Raw genomic sequence first — 16,550 nt, 5'->3', positions numbered from 1 at the left:
CGCTGTAGGGACCTGCGCCGGGAGTGGAAGGGGCAGATATGAATGGTCCAGGAAGGAAGCTCCCTCCCCCATCTACCTCACTGCCCACTTGTCCTAGTGCATTAGGGGAGGCCCCTGGCATCTGGTAGTGGATACAGCTGCCCGCAGAGCAATGGGGCCAGGTCGTGACCCCCCATCTCTCCCATGGAATCTCCTGAATCCAAACCACACAGAGGAAGCTGCAGAAGGGGATTTATTGACTGGCTATAATTTAGAGGGGCTGAGAAGAGGGCATAGGGGGGTAGTTAACGTCTCCGGCTTCTGCTCCGTTCTCTTTCACTCTGTCTCTGGGCCATGATTCGGAGTTCTTCGTCCAGCCGCTCCTTGGCTCTCACCACCTGCAGGACAGTGTCTCCAATGAGTCTCACCTACTGCCCAGTTTGCCATATCCAGGCCGGGCCTCAGGTCCAGGATAGCCAAGGGACATGGCTGCACTTCACAGGGAAGCCAGGAGGAGGCAGCAGAAACCAGCTGTGAGACTGGCTAAGTTCCTCTAAGCGCACAGCTGCCTATTAAGCCCTGCGCAGGGGCTCAGGCAAGGAGAGGCACCCCTCCCCACTGGCCCCAGTGCGGACCGTCTCGGCCAGGGGGAGAGGAGCCCCTCCCCTGGCCCAGCCCCAGTGTAGATCTGCCTCGGCTGGGAGAGAGGAACCTCTTCCTCAGTTCGGCCCCAGTGTGGACCTTCCTTGGCCTGGGGAGGAGCCTTTCCCTCAGCCCAGTCCAGCCCCGCCAGAGAGAGGTGCCTTTCCCCCAGCACCGAGCTGCTGCGGCGAGAGAGAGCTGGGGGGAGTCATCTCTCCCCACTGCAGCCCCAGGGCAGCCTGCACCCCAAACCCCTCATTCCTGGCCCCACTCTGTGGGCCCCCCCCCCCACACTCCAACCTGCTGCCCCAGCCCTGAAGCCCCTCCCACATCCCAAACCCCTCATCCCCAGCCCCACCCCAGAGCCTGCACCCCCAGCCAAAGCTCTCACCCCCACCCTCTTCCCCAGCCGTGAGTCCCCTCACACATTCCAAACCCCTCGGCCCTACTCCCACCACATGAATTTTATTATGTGCACCAATATGAAGGTGATGTGTCACACATCATCTCCATATTGGTGCACGTAACAAAATTCATTCTGCACACTGGACATAAAAAATTAGAGGGAACACTGGTGCCTGGCATGGTGGGGGCTGCTGATAGTGGCTCCAGGCCAGAGCCCGCCATGCAGCAGCAGAGGGACCTGAGAAAGACGCTGCAGCCCAGGGCAGTTTGCCCCCTCAATCCACATGCCCCAGAGAGCAAACGGACACTGTGCCAGACCCCAGGTAACTCTGCCTTTCTCATGGTCTGACATGCTGCCATCAGAGACACCCAGGGTCCAGCCTGTGTGACAAGGGGCCCAGAGAGGTGTGGGGACATGTGGGCGAGGTGTGGGGATGGAGACACCCAGAGGGCACTGCCAGCAGGACGTTCACCCTGCTCAGAGGGGTAATTAGAGCACCACAAACAGCGATGACAGGCTTAGGGCCTCCAGCCCCAAGTGCCAGCTCCCAAGAGAGCCAGCTGACTCCCCAACCGGTGAGCCAGCCCAATAGCCTGGCACAGAGCAGGACGGATGCCCAGACCCATCCAATACCCCGCTTACCTTAGACTGCAGGTAAAATGATCCCCCCACTGACTTGTCATTGACCTTGAACAAGTGATCATAGTTCTGCCAAAGGAAACAAGCCAACCGTGAGCTGTCTCTGCCGGCTGCCCGTCGCTCTGCATTTCAGCGCGCTGCTAGCTAGCTGTTCTAAGCCAGTGACAGGTCCCTCCAGGGGACAGCCATGGCAGTGCCCACATCCTGAAGAAGAGGGAGCAGCCATCCTCGCTCACTGATACTCGGCCAGCAAGGGCATGATAATTCGCTGGGGGGCTGTCATGGGGGGTTGCGTTCAAGCATTTCAGCCCAGAACCTCTCTCCCTCCGCAGCACTGGAAAGCCCTGATTACAGAGCAGAGAGGAAGGTGCAAGTGCCTCAGTGCACCATGGGTAACAGGCCTGCTGAAGGAAGCTGCTGCACTGAGATCAGAGGTGCCCAGCCCCAACTGGCCACTCACACTTACTCCCTGGAGCAAAACACAGCGCCACCCAGCCATCTCCTGCCAGAGCCAGAACACCTGGCTGCAGCAGCTGGGGAAAAGGGGCTGGCCTCTCAGCAACCTGCTGCCATGCAGGCCTGCCTGCTGGACTGTCCCGCTCCGAGCCACAGCTTTACCTTCTGAATTTCCTCCGGGCTGAGCTTGGAGACGTTGAGGATCTGCTGGGCCTCCTGCAGACTGATCCCCGAGATGCTGGTGGCTGCAGCAGACTGGGGCCCGGCACGTCCCCGCGCATCGGCCGCTGCTCGGCTGGCTGTTCAGAGAGACCCTGAGCTGATCACTCCTCCAGTCACAGCCCACTCTCCCCGGCCCACCTGGCCACTGAGCTCACAGGAGAACTTGCCTGGGGCTATTGAACATGCAAAGGGAAGTGCCACAGGACCTTTATTGACATAAGGAAGGGGTGGGGAGGGGGAAAGAGGGCAGGGGGTGGCCACGTGAGCCAAGGACGCATGGGTTCAATTCCAGTCTGTCACAGGCTGTGTGGGGCAATGGGGATGATTCTGCCCACCTTCCCAGAGGATCCCCCTGCTCTCTGTACAGCACTCGGAACTGTCCCCACTGGGGCCACAGTAAGCCTGGCCCAGTCAGCCACCGAGCAGTGCCCCCAGGAAACACTTGGGGCCAGACTTGGGGGCACTGCTCCCCAAGCTACAGAGGCCAGCTCCGACAGCAAATCTGGGGCCCCCAGAGACTGGAATCCCAGCCCAGGTCCCCATCCCCGCTCCCTGCCCGGCAGCAGATCGTGTTACTAGCCTAGGTCCATGAAGGTAACACGCTAACACTAACGCATGTTACTGGGCAGTTACCACAAGCAATGGTGCCAATCCAGGCTGCCTTCCCTCAGCAGCACAGACCCGGTGCCCCGCTCCTGCCAGCAGCCCTTTAACATGCAGAACACAGACCCTAAACCAGAGCCAAGGCCAGGGGTCACCCTCAAGGACAACATGAGGTTTCCATGGATACTCCCCTTGGATGGAAGAGACAAGGCTGGTGACAGTGACTGGTGCTTACCTGCAAATTCCTGCCGGAGTGCCCGAGCGAAGGCCCTGCCCACCACCTGCACCCCCACCACAATGATCTGTGCCAGGTACTTGGCCTGCAGACAAAGCATAAGCAGTCAAACCCCCGCTGCTGACAGGGGCCTACAAAAGAGGCCTTCTGTGTGGGTGTGCCCAGGTTACTCCTCAGACCTTGCATCGTTCAGGAAGGGCATGACATAAATAGGGAGATCCAGCTCTCCTTCTCCCCCCACAACTCAAGCACTAGTCAGCTTAAAAGCCCTCTTCTCTCCCAAATCATTCACCCTGCCAAAAGCCAGCAATCAGTTAACCCAGCCAGTGATGCAATATGGTCCAGAAGAGCCAGGGGCAGATCAGGTACAGTGCCCTGGGACTAGTTAAACCAATAGCTATGGGAGCCCAGGAAAAGCAGCCAGTCGTGACCCCAATGCTCGCTGGACACTGGATGCAAAAGGGAAGCTGGTGACTCACAGTGCGGTTCTAGACAAACCCTGCACTGGGGATGGGGGGCACTTTACCAGACCGTGCATCTGACTTCAGAGTAACCTCAGCCCGGGGTGTTTGGGTTACACAGCGAGTGCCTTCTAGTGGCCAGGAAGCTGCACGTTCCTGCTGGCTGTATGCAGAGCAAGGCCAGCCCGGCCCTGGGCACTGCAGGGTGGGCACTGGAAACAGAGGAGCAGCTAATGCCCCTGCATTAGGATGTGAAAGTGACCAGACAGGCCACTGTACACTGATACCAGGCACTGGGCTCATCCCTCACACCAGGGCTGCCCAGAGGATTCAGGCGGCCTGGGACAAAGCAATTTCAGGGGCCCCTTCCATAAAAAAAAGTTGCAATATTACAGAACACTATATTCTTGTGGGGCCCATGGCAAATTGCCCCACTTGCCCCCCCGGGCGGCCCTGCTCACACCGGTGGCGCTGATGAGCCGTGGCAGCCAGAGTGGCAAGTGAACAGCGGGCACCGCAGGAGCCAGGCAGGTGACACCTTCTGCCAGGCAGAGCGGGTCAAGCGCTGCCCTGGCGCCTCTCTCCTGAGCCAGGGGAGTTTTTACAGCCCCAGCCTGGGACCCCGCAGCGCACACGTGCCCTGCCCAGGCTGCTTTCCACGGGGCACTAGGCGCCGTCTAACCGGGGTGCGGTGCCCGGGGGGGGCCGGCACTGCCCGGGGGGGGCCGGCAGCCGGGCCACGGAGCTGGTCTGTACGGCCCAGAGCCGCGCCGCTCCCGGGGGCCTGGCAGGGCCGGGCTGCATGGACCCAGGGCGCGCCGGTCCCGGGCCCGGCCCCGCCGCTTCCGCCTGCCCGGGCAGGGGCTTGGGCCGGACGGGCACCCGGGTCTGTCCCAGCGCCGCAAGGGGCCCGTGGGCGAGTCTGTGAAACGCGGCACCCCCCGGCGGGCCCCGCGCGGCTCGGGGCAGCGATCCCGCCCCGCTCACCATGGCCCGCGGCAGGCCCCGGCTCAGGGAGCGAAGGGCAGCGGCCCCCGCGGGGGCGCCATAGAGACGGCGCCGGGCAGAGTGTCGCCGCGGCCATCGAGCGGCAGGTGCCGAGCGCCGCGCGAGGGGAGTGCGCCCCCTGGCGGACGGCGGGGCGGCTGCAATGGGGCGGGGGACAGGTCGCTCATCCCCACCTTGGCCCAGCGCCATCATCCCCGTGCCACGTGCTGTGGACGTGCCCCACGGCCTGACCCACAGCCGCCCTCCGCCCTGGAAGACAGCAGCGCCACGGCCCATCTCTAGCGCTTGGGTCTGGTCTGGGCTTTGGGTCGCCCGGCCTGAGATCCGCCAGCCCCTCCCGCCACGCTCCGCACCCGCGGCCCTTCCAGTGTGCTCCTGGGGGCCCCGTCTTGCTGGCAGGGAGAACACGGGGCAGGGGCGGCTTTAGACATTTCGCTGCCCCAAGCATGGCGGCATGCTGCGGGGGGCGCTCTGCGGGTCGCCAGTCCCGTGGCTCTGGTGGACCTCCAACAGGCCTGCCTGCGGGAGGTCCACCGGAGCCGCGGGACCAGCAGATGCTCCACATGCAATCCACTGAAGGCAGCCTGCATGCCACCTCAAGCACACCCCTGACACGGGGGCAGCAGGGAACTGGCTGAGCTGGCATTTGGCCATGGCCCTGGCACAACACAGCCCTGGCGAGCAGGTTGCCCTGGCATCAACGCTAGCAGGGGCAGAGCCCTCGGGCTGCGGTCTTGTCCCATGGCACAGCACTGTGCGGGGGCACTGCTTCCAGGGCTAACAGACACAGCCCCCTTACCGGGTTGGCTTGGCCTGCTCTCGCTAGTGCACTCCGGTTCAAACACTGACCAGGCCTGGCAGCTTGGCAGGGCTGATCTGCCAAGCTCACGGCGTAGCTTGCTGTGCGTGTGCTGTGCTTGTAACGGTGCCATGCTGGGAGCCGGCAGCTGATCAGTGTGATAAACACCACCTGTGCAGGGTGCAAACCGGGCTGGAAAGATGTTTTCTCACCATATCACAATATTTCACAATAATTCCCAATATTGTAAAGCACAATAACCAGTTTAAAAACATCTTCACCCTCCCAAGTGGGTCAACCAAGAGGTGCCCAGTGGTCCAATTTGGGCCTCAGACTCTGGGCTCGAACTGGAGCCAGGTGGAAAAATTCCAGCCAAACATTTTAGGTCAGAATTTGCATTTGTTAAAATCGGACTGTTTTGATCTGTGCTGACAGAGCCCTGCCTGATGTCTGGCCAGTGCCCCCACCCGCCTGGCAGGGAGACAAGCCTGGAAGCCCTGGACAGGCACCCTGGCTCAGGCAGCCCACCACGTCCACAGAGTTGGAGACCCCAGGGCTCCCACACTCGTAACTCCAGGGCAGCTGTGGCTCTGGGGCAGCTCAGCAGGTGAACGACCCGAGCCAGACCTCCAGTCCTTTGAAATAGCCAATTTCAACATGTTTAGGTTTGGTTCCAAATCGCAACAAAACCAGACTTCAATCAGCCAAGGGGGAGGGGGGCTTTGGTAGGTTGCCCCTGCTACTAGCCCCCTGCCCATGCCTGGTGCAATAGTATTCACTAGGACAACAGGGAGCCAGTTACCCTGTGGCACTGGCAGTTCCCTTCCCCCAGGGCCTCGCATCTGAACTCAATCGTCTCCATGTTTCGGGTCACCTCCACAGGGGCACAGCCTCACTCAGCTGGGCCTAGGTGTAGCATGGCTGCGATTCCCAACCACTCCCAGGCGGTGCCCGGACCAAGGGCAGCCATCTCCCAAGCCGCAGGGAGCCCTGAGCTGTGAACATGGCCCCTGCAGGTTCCAAGCGGGCCAGGACGGAGCATCGGTGATGCGCTTAGCGGGAGCCAAGGGTACCTGGCACTGAAAACTGCTGGCTGCAGGACAATGTGCTGGGCTCAGGGGCTGTGTGTGTGCCACTGCTGCATCCCTGTACCCCACCAAGGAAAATGGAGGGCTGGCAGAGCCCTGGGAGGCACCTTCCATTGACCACAACAGTGGTGGTGAGCGCTAAGGCTCACCCACAGGAACACCAGGTCCGAGGGGAAAAGGCACAGTCAGCTGCAGCGGCTCAGGGACTCCCTGCCCGTGGTACTCAGCACACGATCTAAGCCACACTGGCTACCTGCATTGGGCTTGGCCCTCCCAGTGACAGCAGCTGCAGCCCATGAGCCCAGCCGCAAAGCTAGCCAGGTGACGGGCAAGTGGGAGTTGGCCATAGGCCAGCACCAAAAGGGAGCTGTGGCACCAGCAGGCCAAGAGGCAGGTGTGAGAATCCATCCCCCCACAGCCCCGGAGGAAGCCAGCTGAAGAGGAGGCTTTGCCTGCCATGCTGCCTTTCAGGACTACAGATTTGCTGCTTCTGTTTTTTTTTTTTTTTTTAAGTACCATTTTTTATTAAAACTCGCAGCACCATTTCAGAAGCCCCTTCCCCATCGCTGGTTGCTGGCATTCGTCCTCTCCCAGTGGGCACCCACTGAGTCCCAACTCCCAGATTCCCGAGCCCTTACAAAGCACAGCCCCGCCCAGCTCGGTCTTGGCACAGCCCCAGCCCTGCTCTGGCACTTGGGCTTATTGGCAAGGCAGTGCCCCTCATGGTGCCAGGCCCTCCAGAAAGAGCTGGGCAGCTGTGGGCCTTGGCTTGGGGTAGCTCAGCTCTCTGGCGCCACCTCTGCTCTCTCACCCCAAGAGAACATTCTCCCACCACCCAGGCAGGTCACATACCGGGCAACATCACATGCTCTCTGCTAGACACTGCCTAGGTGAGCTAAAGGCTCACACTGCTGGTGAAATATTGTGCAGAGCGAATGTAACGCTGGGGAAGGATGCCAGCCTGGCAGCCCTGGAGGTGTCCAGACTGCATACCCCACAAGCAGCAGGGCAAGCATCTCCGGGTACCACCCACCCGAGCGGCACTAAACGCCAGGGTCAGAGGGAAATCAGCAGTAGTGCCTGGGATGTGAGGCTGAGTTGTAACTAAGGGGGCACCAGCCTGTGCCCCAAACCCAGCCTGGGGTAGAGGGGAGGCTCTGGAGGCATGGCAGTGGGGTTGCAGTGGCAGCTCTGGTGGGGCTAGGGCTAGGTGTGGGCTAGCAGTGCCACACAGGCTGGGCACCCTTGGATTTCTGATTTCTGGGAGGTGCAGCTGAACCACGGTGCTGAGCTTCAGGCCTGTTCCATCCCTGCTCTCCACCAAGGCTACCCACCAACACCCCCTGCCCACCCTCCAGACAGGCAGCCCTTGAGGCCAGGGTGTGGTGCCCCTCGGGGGAGACTTGTGCTTTGAACGTCTGCCTGATGGGAAACAGAACAAGTGAGACTCCACCTTCAGATCTGAACTGAAGAACAATCTCAGGCCAAGCCCCTGTACTGGATCGACAGGTGCCAGCAAGCCAGGGGCAGCTGGGGCGACAGCCGGACACAGAGAAGGCACTTGGTGTATGTTGGGCTGTGGTGATTCCAGCCTCCAGCCCTTGCTCCCTGCAGCCTGAAAGAAGGCCCCGATTTAGCAGCGTGGGGAATGTGCAGGCACTCCTGGGTAGGCTTGTGGAGATGTTCAAGGCACCTGCTTCCCTGGGTGTCAGACCCCTAATCCCCGTGAGTTGTGAGCAGGGCTGGCCTGAAGGAGGCACTGCAGGCTGCGCCCTTGCTTGGGGGCTGTGCTCAGTCAAGTCGTGAGAACAGGGAGGATTGGTGGCTATGAAAGGCCAGGCTGGGAGCCCCAGACCCCACGGTGGCACCCCCTGCTCCCCACGGCTCGCTCCTTCCCCAGCCTTGCAGCCCCTGGGGTGGCTCTGTCCCTACCCCCACCACCATGCCATTAGCTGGGGCCCCAAGCACAACATGGATGTCAGCCAACCGGTCCGAGGGTGGGTGGTTTGAGGTGCCCGGAGGAGCCTGCTGGTCCAATGGGCAGATGGTATAAACTCCTGGCCGAAGCCGTGGGCAGCATGGCCAGCCCCGGCCTGGCAGCCCAGCAGTCGGCAGAGCGTCCGAAGCCCTGCTAGACCCCACGCGGAGAGGAGGGTGTAGCCTGGCAAAGCTGGCAGGATCTGGCTCACTCTGTCCGTTAGCCCATAGGTAACAAGGCAGAGCCTGATGCAGAGCTGGCTTCCCGGGCTCTTTGGGAAAGGGCCGGGGCTAGGCCTGAGCCCCTCCAGGGAGATCGGTGCTGGATTGGGGAGTGGCGAAGCCCTGGAGTGCATGGGCACAGTCCAGTGAAAGGCAAGGCCGCAGCATGGGGGTTGCGAAGGCCAGGCAGGGAGCCAGCAGCATTGGCATGGAGGAGATTGCGGTTCCAGGAGATAGCAGTCACCCTTCCAGGGCTAGTCCTGCAAAGAAAGAGATGGAGTCAGCGGGAGCCCGGGCAGGGCGCCTGGCACATGGGTGTGATCGCTGGGCACGCTGCCCTCTCTGGATCCCCCCATATCCCAGGCAGGGCACCTGGCACACGGGTGTGATCACAGGGCACGCTGCCCTCTCTGGATCCCCCCTCATCGTGGGCAGGGTGCATGGCACAGGGGTGTGATCACAGGGCACACTGCCCTCTCCAGATCCCCCCACATCCCAGGCAGGGCATCTGGCACAGGGGTGTGATCACTGGGCATGCTGCCCTCTCCAGATCCCTCCACATCGCGGGCAGGGCTCCTGGCACAGGGCTGTGATTGCTTTCTGCTCCGCTCAGAGGGACTTGTGGGGCTCTGGGTATGGAGGGTCATGAGGGTTTCTCCTCAGGGAACCGACCGTAGCTCCTGTTGCCCAGCTTACTCCGTGGGGGGTGGGGAGCAGGAGGTGGGGTTCCAGGCAGCACTGTGGCCCCAACTCTCCTCCCCTCATGACCAGCGAACTGAGTGACTGGCTCCTGCTCCCCACCCCCAGGGGAGCGTGTCACAACACCCCCCTGTCACCCCAACAGCAGCCCCCCTGGCCCTACCCATTCTGCTTCATCCACTCCTTCGAAGGATTCCTGCGGCAGGGGGTCGTCCCGGTTACCCAGCTTGGCCACCATTGCGCTCAGCAGCTGCAGGGAGAAGGATAGAGCATCAGTGCCATCCCGCGATGGGAGCCAGGGGCCTTCCCAGCGCTCGCTGGCCCCACGGTGTCTGCTACTGGCAGCCAGGTGAGGGAATACGGACGCTGCAGCCCCGCTCCCCGGCCCCGGTCACAGCATGGAGACTGACTGTCCAGTGGGCACTGGTGTGCCAGATACTCCACCCTCCCTCAGAAGCGCTGGCATGTCAGTGCATGGCAGGAGGCTCCATGGGGCTGGTGGATGGGGTCAGCACCTGGTGAGGAGGGGACTCCTGGTGGGCAGGGTCAGTGTCAGGTGGGGAGGGGGCTCCGTGCGGCTCGTGGGTGGGGTCAGTGCCTGACATGGACAACGGCGGGACCCAGCAGGGTCAGTGGTCCCCAGCACTGGGCCAGGTTCAGCCTGAAGCTGTGGGGGCAGGATGGCCTGGCTGGGCAGTGCTGGCTGGGGCGGGCAAGCCAAGGTGAGTCAAGGCACATGGGTCCCCGGGGAAGCCCACCTCCTCCTTCTTCTGCTCGTCAGACTTCTCCTCCAGGTAGACTGAGGCTGGGACGTACTTCCGGGTCGGCGCCTCCTGCGGTGCTGCGCTCACTGGCACAGAGGGATCCAGAGGGAGAGAGCATCATCATCAGCTCCCATCTCCTCCCCCTGTTCCCGCCCCCAGCACCACCCAGCCCTGAGCTCACCGGCCTTCACAAAGGGCCACCAGAGAAGAGCTCTGCATGGCCTCCGCCAGTCTCAGTCAGCCTGGGGCGCAGCCTGCCCGCCCAGAGCCTGGCAAGGACCCTCAGATCCCTCCCCTGCCCGCCCTGAGCCCAGCAAGGGTTTGCCGGTCTGATCAGCCTCAGCTGGGGCTATGGGTCCTTCTCCCAGTGCCACATAGCCAGGGACACCTCCTCCCCTGAGCGCCCTCACTCCACCCCCCAACACTGGTGCATGTGGGGAAGAGGAAGGTGCATGGGACTCACTCGACACCACCCGGGGGCCAGCCCCCACCTGCGCTGTGCCTGGCGCTCTGGGTCCCCTCGCCCCCAATGGCCCTGCCCTCGCCCACCTGGCATCATGTCCGGGGGCTGCAGGCTGATGGTGCGGTGCTGCCCATCGGTTCCTGCGCGCCAGGCCACAGCGGGGAGGGCCGGCTCCCAGCACACTGCAGTGGCCGGGTAGATGTCGTCCTGGAAATAGTCCTTCTACACAGGGAGGAAGGCCAGGGTTAGGGGCTGGGAAGAGGGTGGCAGCACGCCAGCGCTCACTCCTCGGGGCTCAGACTCTCCCAGCCCAGCCCCTCAATGCAGTCCAAGGAGTCCAACGCCACCCACCTTGACTCGGGGGACCCTGAAGGCAACCGGTTCGATGGAGCTCTGCCTCAGGCGCAGAGCCCTGGCAAACTCCACCTCCCGCACGTCACACTCCGTCTTGGGCAGGAACACGAAGCCCTGGGAAAAGCAGAGAGGGAGATGTCAGAGTCCCGTCCTGGCCTGGCAGCAGCACTCCCTGGGAGCCTGGCCCCTGTGAACCTCACTTCCAGGGCACTAGGGATACCGCCAAGTCCTGCTCTCCTGTTCAGCGGGGGCAGGAATGGCAGTGGAGTGACAGGCCCACAGGAGACCATGTTCAGGCAGTGCTGCCAGCTCCCTGGCACTGCCTACTCAGAGCACAGGATTTGTGCAGGCCCCATGGCCCTCTGCAGAGTTATAAGGCAAAGCCAGAGAGGGAAGGCCTGAACCACCAATAAGATGCAGCCACTTTTGGTGTGGAACCTGGCAGCTGATTAACAGCACAGGACAACAGCATGCAAATGAAGAAAACTGACAGTTATTTGACACTGCAGTGGGGCTGAATGGAGGCAGAATGTCCTCACCCCAGTTGGAACAGGAGCCCAGTCTGGCATCCTGACCCCTGCAAAATGTACCATGGGGTGGCACACAAAGGATGGTACTGCCCCTTGGCCCCACCTTCTCCTCCCACTTCTGCCCCTCCCCAGCACAGTCTCTATAGCACCCTGTGCCACACGGCTCCTGGTGCAGTCTGGGATGCCTGGGCTGTGAAGGCCAGGTGCCCAAAGCCCACGAGAAAGGCCCTACCATGGGACCGGTCTGTCGACTGCTATGTGCGCAACGCTCACCAGGCCAGCCCCTAGGTCTTAGCATGAGGAAGGGCAGTTCAGAGCCCCCTTCTCTCCCTCCCTGTACCACACCCCACATTGTGGAGAGCCAAGCTCCCAGGCACACCTCTAACCTGGTGCCTGCCCATGGACACCCATGCCCAGGGAGGGATGCGGTGCTTCTGCTCAACCCTGGCCAGCGTGCAGCGAGAGGGACCGCTGCAGACTCCAACGGCCCGGGGGGCAGCTGACAGCCTGGACTTGGGGGTGAGGGGCTGGGGGCACTGCCAGGGGGCTTCCCCTGCACACACGGGTGGGCAGCACCACCTGTCTCTGGAGTGGATTCCTCCTGCATACGTAGCACGCGTTTACACCCGTGTTCCTGCACACACCCCATGGCACCACGAGGCCCTCTAGTGGCCATGTCGGGGAATTGCTGTGCTATAACGCCTTGAGCACTGGAGAGAGTGACTCCCCTGGATGGCCACTAGAGGGCGGATTTGCACCTGCTATACAAGGGAACGGAGTGGCGCGGTCCCAGCTGCAGGATTGACAGAGAAAAGGAGGGGTGAGGTAGGAGTGGATCTGTCTGGGGATGTGGCCCGGTCTCCCGGGGATGGGGTTACACAGCCCGTCCCTGGGCTGCTGAGCACTGGGCTGGTCAAGCCCTGGGGAACATGTGATCGGGGATAGCCCTGCACGGCGACCCCCAAGGCGCAGAGGGCTTTGCTGTCACTAGATCCCGGCTGTGCCCGCTCTGCCATGCTCTGATGCAGCGATGTGGCCTGGACCGGGACTGTGCCCCTGGTGTGACAGAGCCATCATGGCCTGGGGCCGTTCGAGCCAGGACAGCTGGCATGGAGCACTCAGGTCTCCTTGCTTGGCCGGTGGATACAGAAATCCTCCCCCATGCACAGATCAGGACTGAGCCGGGGAGCAGAGACTTTGGGGTCTCTGCGCTCATCAGCTGTTGGGAGATCCAGCTGTTCCAACCCAGCCAGCCGGGCAGCTGCCCCATCCACCCAGCCTCACAGAAACCTGCTGCCAGCCAAGGAGGGCAGCAGCAAAGGCAGGCGTTGCCAGGCCACCCCCAGGCCTAGCTTGACTGGGGAAGGCCAGGGCACACGCTGCACAAGCAGAGCTCAACTGGGGGTGGCTGGAGCCCCTGCCTTTGTGAGTGGGCAGCTGGCCTGGCACTGCAGAGGTTACCCTGCTCCCTCTGCCCAGGGCCCTCTCCCCACCAGCCCCGGTACCTTGTGAGGATCGCTGGAGGCGAAGCTGTTGCACTCCAGGAAGAAGGGCGCCTCGGGGACCAGCTCGTAGACAAAGACTCTTGTGTCACCCTAAATGCCAAGGGCAAGGAGAGTCGCGTGAGGAGAGAGCTGGTGATGTACGGGGTGCGGACAGGCCGGGTGCCGATGTCTGGGGGGGGCTGCCATGTCCCCCTGGCATTGTCGTGGTGTGTGGCGAGCCAGCTGGGACGCAGCAGCCTCCTGGCATCACGGGAAGGGAGGCCATGGGGAGGTTCCGTGGCAGGACCCAGAGGAGGAGCAGCCCCCAGCTCTCCAGGGCCGGCTGCACTGAGAGCATGGCCTGAAGCTTGGCTGCCGTGGGATGGAGCCAGTGGGACTGTCCAGGCCAACAGCCTCCCAACGGGGGTCCAGGCAGGGAGCTGATCCCCTGCGCAGGGGGACTCCACTCCATCATCCTGGGGCCGAGCCCTCTGGAGACCCCCCACCCAAAACAGAGCGTGGTCACTGATGCCCCAGTGGCCAGGCACGGGGGCACTCCCTGCTGGGCTGCCAGGCAATGCCTCTCCCAGGCTCACACCCATGTGCCATGCCCTGTGGGACAGGCAGAGCCCAGACGCTGATGGCCCTTTCTCCAAAGCCACGGGCTCCTCGACTGCCCAGTGGCCTGGGGCAGCCCCACTGGTATCCTGGAACAGTCTGAGGCCTGGCAGCTTGGCCGGGACATGCCATCCGCAGTGACAGTGGAGAGATGAGAATGGGGCCTGTCGCACTCCTGGCTCCACCGGGACCTCGCTCTGCAACTCACTTCCAGGTTGGCTCCTATGCCCAGCCCCTGGCAGGGCTGGCAAGGAACTGGCTGAGTTGCCCCTCCGCCAGACACTCACCTTGCCGGTGAGGAAGACCACGCTGGTGTCCGGATCGTAGAAGGGGATGAGGGTGGATGGAGCCGTGTCGATGCTCACCACTGCCAGAGGCCCAGCTGCCAGGGACGCTGCATCAGACAGGTACAGCTGGCGATCGCTGCGGCTGCGTAGAGAACATGGTGCGGATCAGCAGGGCCTGACACCAGCTCACCACACAGCTGCCCTAGCCCTCCTGCGGGAAGATGCTGCTCCCTTGGTGATCCCATTCCTGGGGCACTGCCATGCAGGAGGCCAAGCGGCACGGAGGCCGGCTCGGCTCAGGCTGTGGCTGCGGCTGCCTCCCAGTTCGGATGTGCACCGGGCCGGGCAGGGGAGCTGGGACACAGGAATTCGCAGGCCGGGCAGCAGGGAGATGGACGCAGTGCCAGGGTGTTGACCTGGTGTCTTGATAAAGGCCAGGTGCAGAGCAGGGCGGATGGATCTGGCTTCGGGGCCCAAGCATGGCTCCCGGCAGGGAGATCTGCAGAATGGCAGGTGGCCTTGCCTCCTGGGCCCCTCGCTGGGGCCACCTCTCACGAGGCCTCCTGTTGCGCTACCAGAGCCACCCCGCACCCCACCTGGTGCAGCTGCAGGCTCCTGGCTGGTCCCCAAGGACCCCCTGGGGCTTCCTCTGCAAACCGGCTCCAGTGTCCCAGGGAGTGCGTGGCTTGCTCGGGAATGCAGCCCCGTGGGGTGGCAGGGCCAGCATGCATCAGCAACCCCTGGCTCCATAGGGTGATCTGGGGTCCCCAGCAGAGCAGTTATCCAAGCTGGGACTCTGCAGCATGGTCAGCCACGCAACCCAGCCAGGAAGTGACTGACCCCTTGGGTGGTCCCTCTGGGGAGGGTGTAGCTGGTTGCCTGGCTGCTCCAGGCACTGGCACAAAGCTGGCATCGCTCGCTCCAGAGCCTTGCCTTGCAGAGCAAACGGCACAGCCTGACTGAGGGCACAGCGATCAGTGCAATTCAGCGCCACAGCCTGCATGTGGGGTCAGCTGCCGTCTTCCCCCCAGGGGTGGCTGCACTGCTAGGACCATGGCAATTGAACTTAACGCAGGGCCATGACCTGTGCAGGTGACTGCCGGCTTGGGGACACAGCACCAGCCCTTACCTGTCGAAGCCAGACACAAGCAGGAAGCGGCCACCACAGACCCAGACCAGCCTCGCACCTCGCCCGCCCTCGGGGCCGGGGCCTTCCTGTGGCGGGGAGAGAACCGTGACTCTCCGGCATACGCCCTCCATGCTCCCTGTACAGCTGCCTCCACCATGGCCGGTGGCAAAGGGGGACAGGCTGCGCAGGGCAGATTCGGGGCAAGACAGGGAGGCAGGAGTGGAAGCATGTGACTGGCTGGGCACAGCAGAGCACACTGCTTCCATGCTGCCCACTCCCCCTGCTACCAGCCAAGCACCCAATGTGACGAACAGGGAAAGTTCTTAATGTTTTTTCTGAATACTGTGTTGGTGCCTCACCGTCCCCTATGCAGTTCTTAATATCTAGGTGGTGGAATAAGGGTGTGTGATTGCTGCAGAGGAAGGGGCCAGTGCACCTAAATGCCTTGCACTCTGTCTCCTAGCAGCTGATGGCCTGGGCCCCTTCTCTGCAAAGGTGCCAGCTGAAGGTGTTGGAGACAAAGAGGTCAGGTGACGTCCTGGCCCGGAAGGGGTTGTTAGTCTGGAGCTGGCTGGGGAAGAGGAGTGAAGTGCAGATGTGGGGGTCTGGCTCACTATCCCCCAGAATGGACCCGGCTGAGGGGCCCTGTTCGCTGTACCTACAAGCTCTGTTTTAGACCATGTTCCTGTTATCGAATAAACTCTGTTTTACTGGCTGGCTGAGAGTCACCTCTGACTGCAAAGTGGGAATGCAGGACCCTGTGGCTTCCCCAGGACCCCGCTGGGGAGCAGTTCCAGAGCATCGCCCAGGGACTCTGTGACAATTGGTGGCAGAGGTGGGATGTACTGCACCCCGTGAATGGCGCTGCTTGCAGTAAGTGACTGGGGAGCAGTAAAACAAAGGCGGGATAATGAGGACCAGATGAGCTGAAGGCTCAGAGAGGGATGGTTTCAGGGAGCGGTTAACTTCTGGGAGTGTGTGACCAGCGAGAAGGACTGTTGGAGTAACGGGGTACCCCTGAGGATTGCAGCGAGCAGACTCGGGGCGGAGGAGCTTGCCGCTCGACCCTGGGAGAGAGAAGGATTTTTGCAGTAGCAGGGTTCCCCTGGGGATTGCAGGAGCAGTTCCAGGGGCGGAGGAGTCTGCAGCTCGATCCTGGCAAAGAGGTGGTGATCACGAGAAGGGCTGGCACACCAGGGGTTCTTCCTGGAAACCATGGGGGAGCCAAGAGCACGCAGGCCTGTGAGTCCAGAGCAACTTGGGAACGGTGAAGTGATGGCCTATCACCGTCTCCTTAAGGAGGACATTGTGATCCTGTGCACAAAGAGAGGGTTACGCATGGGGACGTTCACCAAGGCACAGTTAATCGTACAGATGGAGGAAGAGGACCGCTCTGAGGAGCAGATTCCAGACCCAGATGGGGCTACAAGAGGATCTGGGAGCAGCTGGAGCAGCAGCCAGGCATCCCCGAGAGTCTGGTCCCCA

The 16,550-nt window shown here is 62.3% G+C and overlaps 1 protein-coding gene across 3 annotated transcripts in view; it reads right to left on the bottom strand.

Moving 5' to 3' along the window:
* Positions 1-214: 214 nt before the first annotated feature.
* Positions 215-16,550, bottom strand: part of LOC115658449 (mitochondrial import inner membrane translocase subunit TIM16-like) — a 204,141-nt gene continuing 187,805 nt past the window's right edge. Inside the window, exons 21-31 of one of the 3 annotated variants that reach the window (XM_030577383.1) lie at positions 15,066-15,151; positions 13,937-14,078; positions 13,053-13,142; positions 11,015-11,131; positions 10,750-10,885; positions 10,195-10,286; positions 9,600-9,686; positions 3,183-3,267; positions 2,285-2,421; positions 1,670-1,735; positions 215-377 (exon numbers count right to left, since the gene is read on the bottom strand). In XM_030577383.1, coding sequence (XP_030433243.1) covers positions 285-377; positions 1,670-1,735; positions 2,285-2,421; positions 3,183-3,267; positions 9,600-9,686; positions 10,195-10,286; positions 10,750-10,885; positions 11,015-11,131; positions 13,053-13,142; positions 13,937-14,078; positions 15,066-15,151 — 1,131 coding nt within the window. In that variant the 3' untranslated portion in view covers positions 215-284. Of the gene's footprint in view, positions 378-1,669; positions 1,736-2,284; positions 2,422-3,182; positions 3,268-4,630; positions 4,713-6,902; positions 8,998-9,599; positions 9,687-10,194; positions 10,287-10,749; positions 10,886-11,014; positions 11,132-13,052; positions 13,143-13,936; positions 14,079-15,065; positions 15,152-16,550 lie in introns of those variants that run through there. The other 2 variants (XM_030577381.1, XM_030577382.1) reach the window with 2 other exon arrangements.

Source organism: Gopherus evgoodei, chromosome 10, assembly GCF_007399415.2.
Source record: "Gopherus evgoodei ecotype Sinaloan lineage chromosome 10, rGopEvg1_v1.p, whole genome shotgun sequence".
In the NCBI taxonomy this organism is placed as follows: Eukaryota; Metazoa; Chordata; order Testudines; family Testudinidae; genus Gopherus; species Gopherus evgoodei.
Note: the sequence above shows the minus strand (reverse complement) of the source record. Positions and strands in the feature narration are given on the sequence as shown.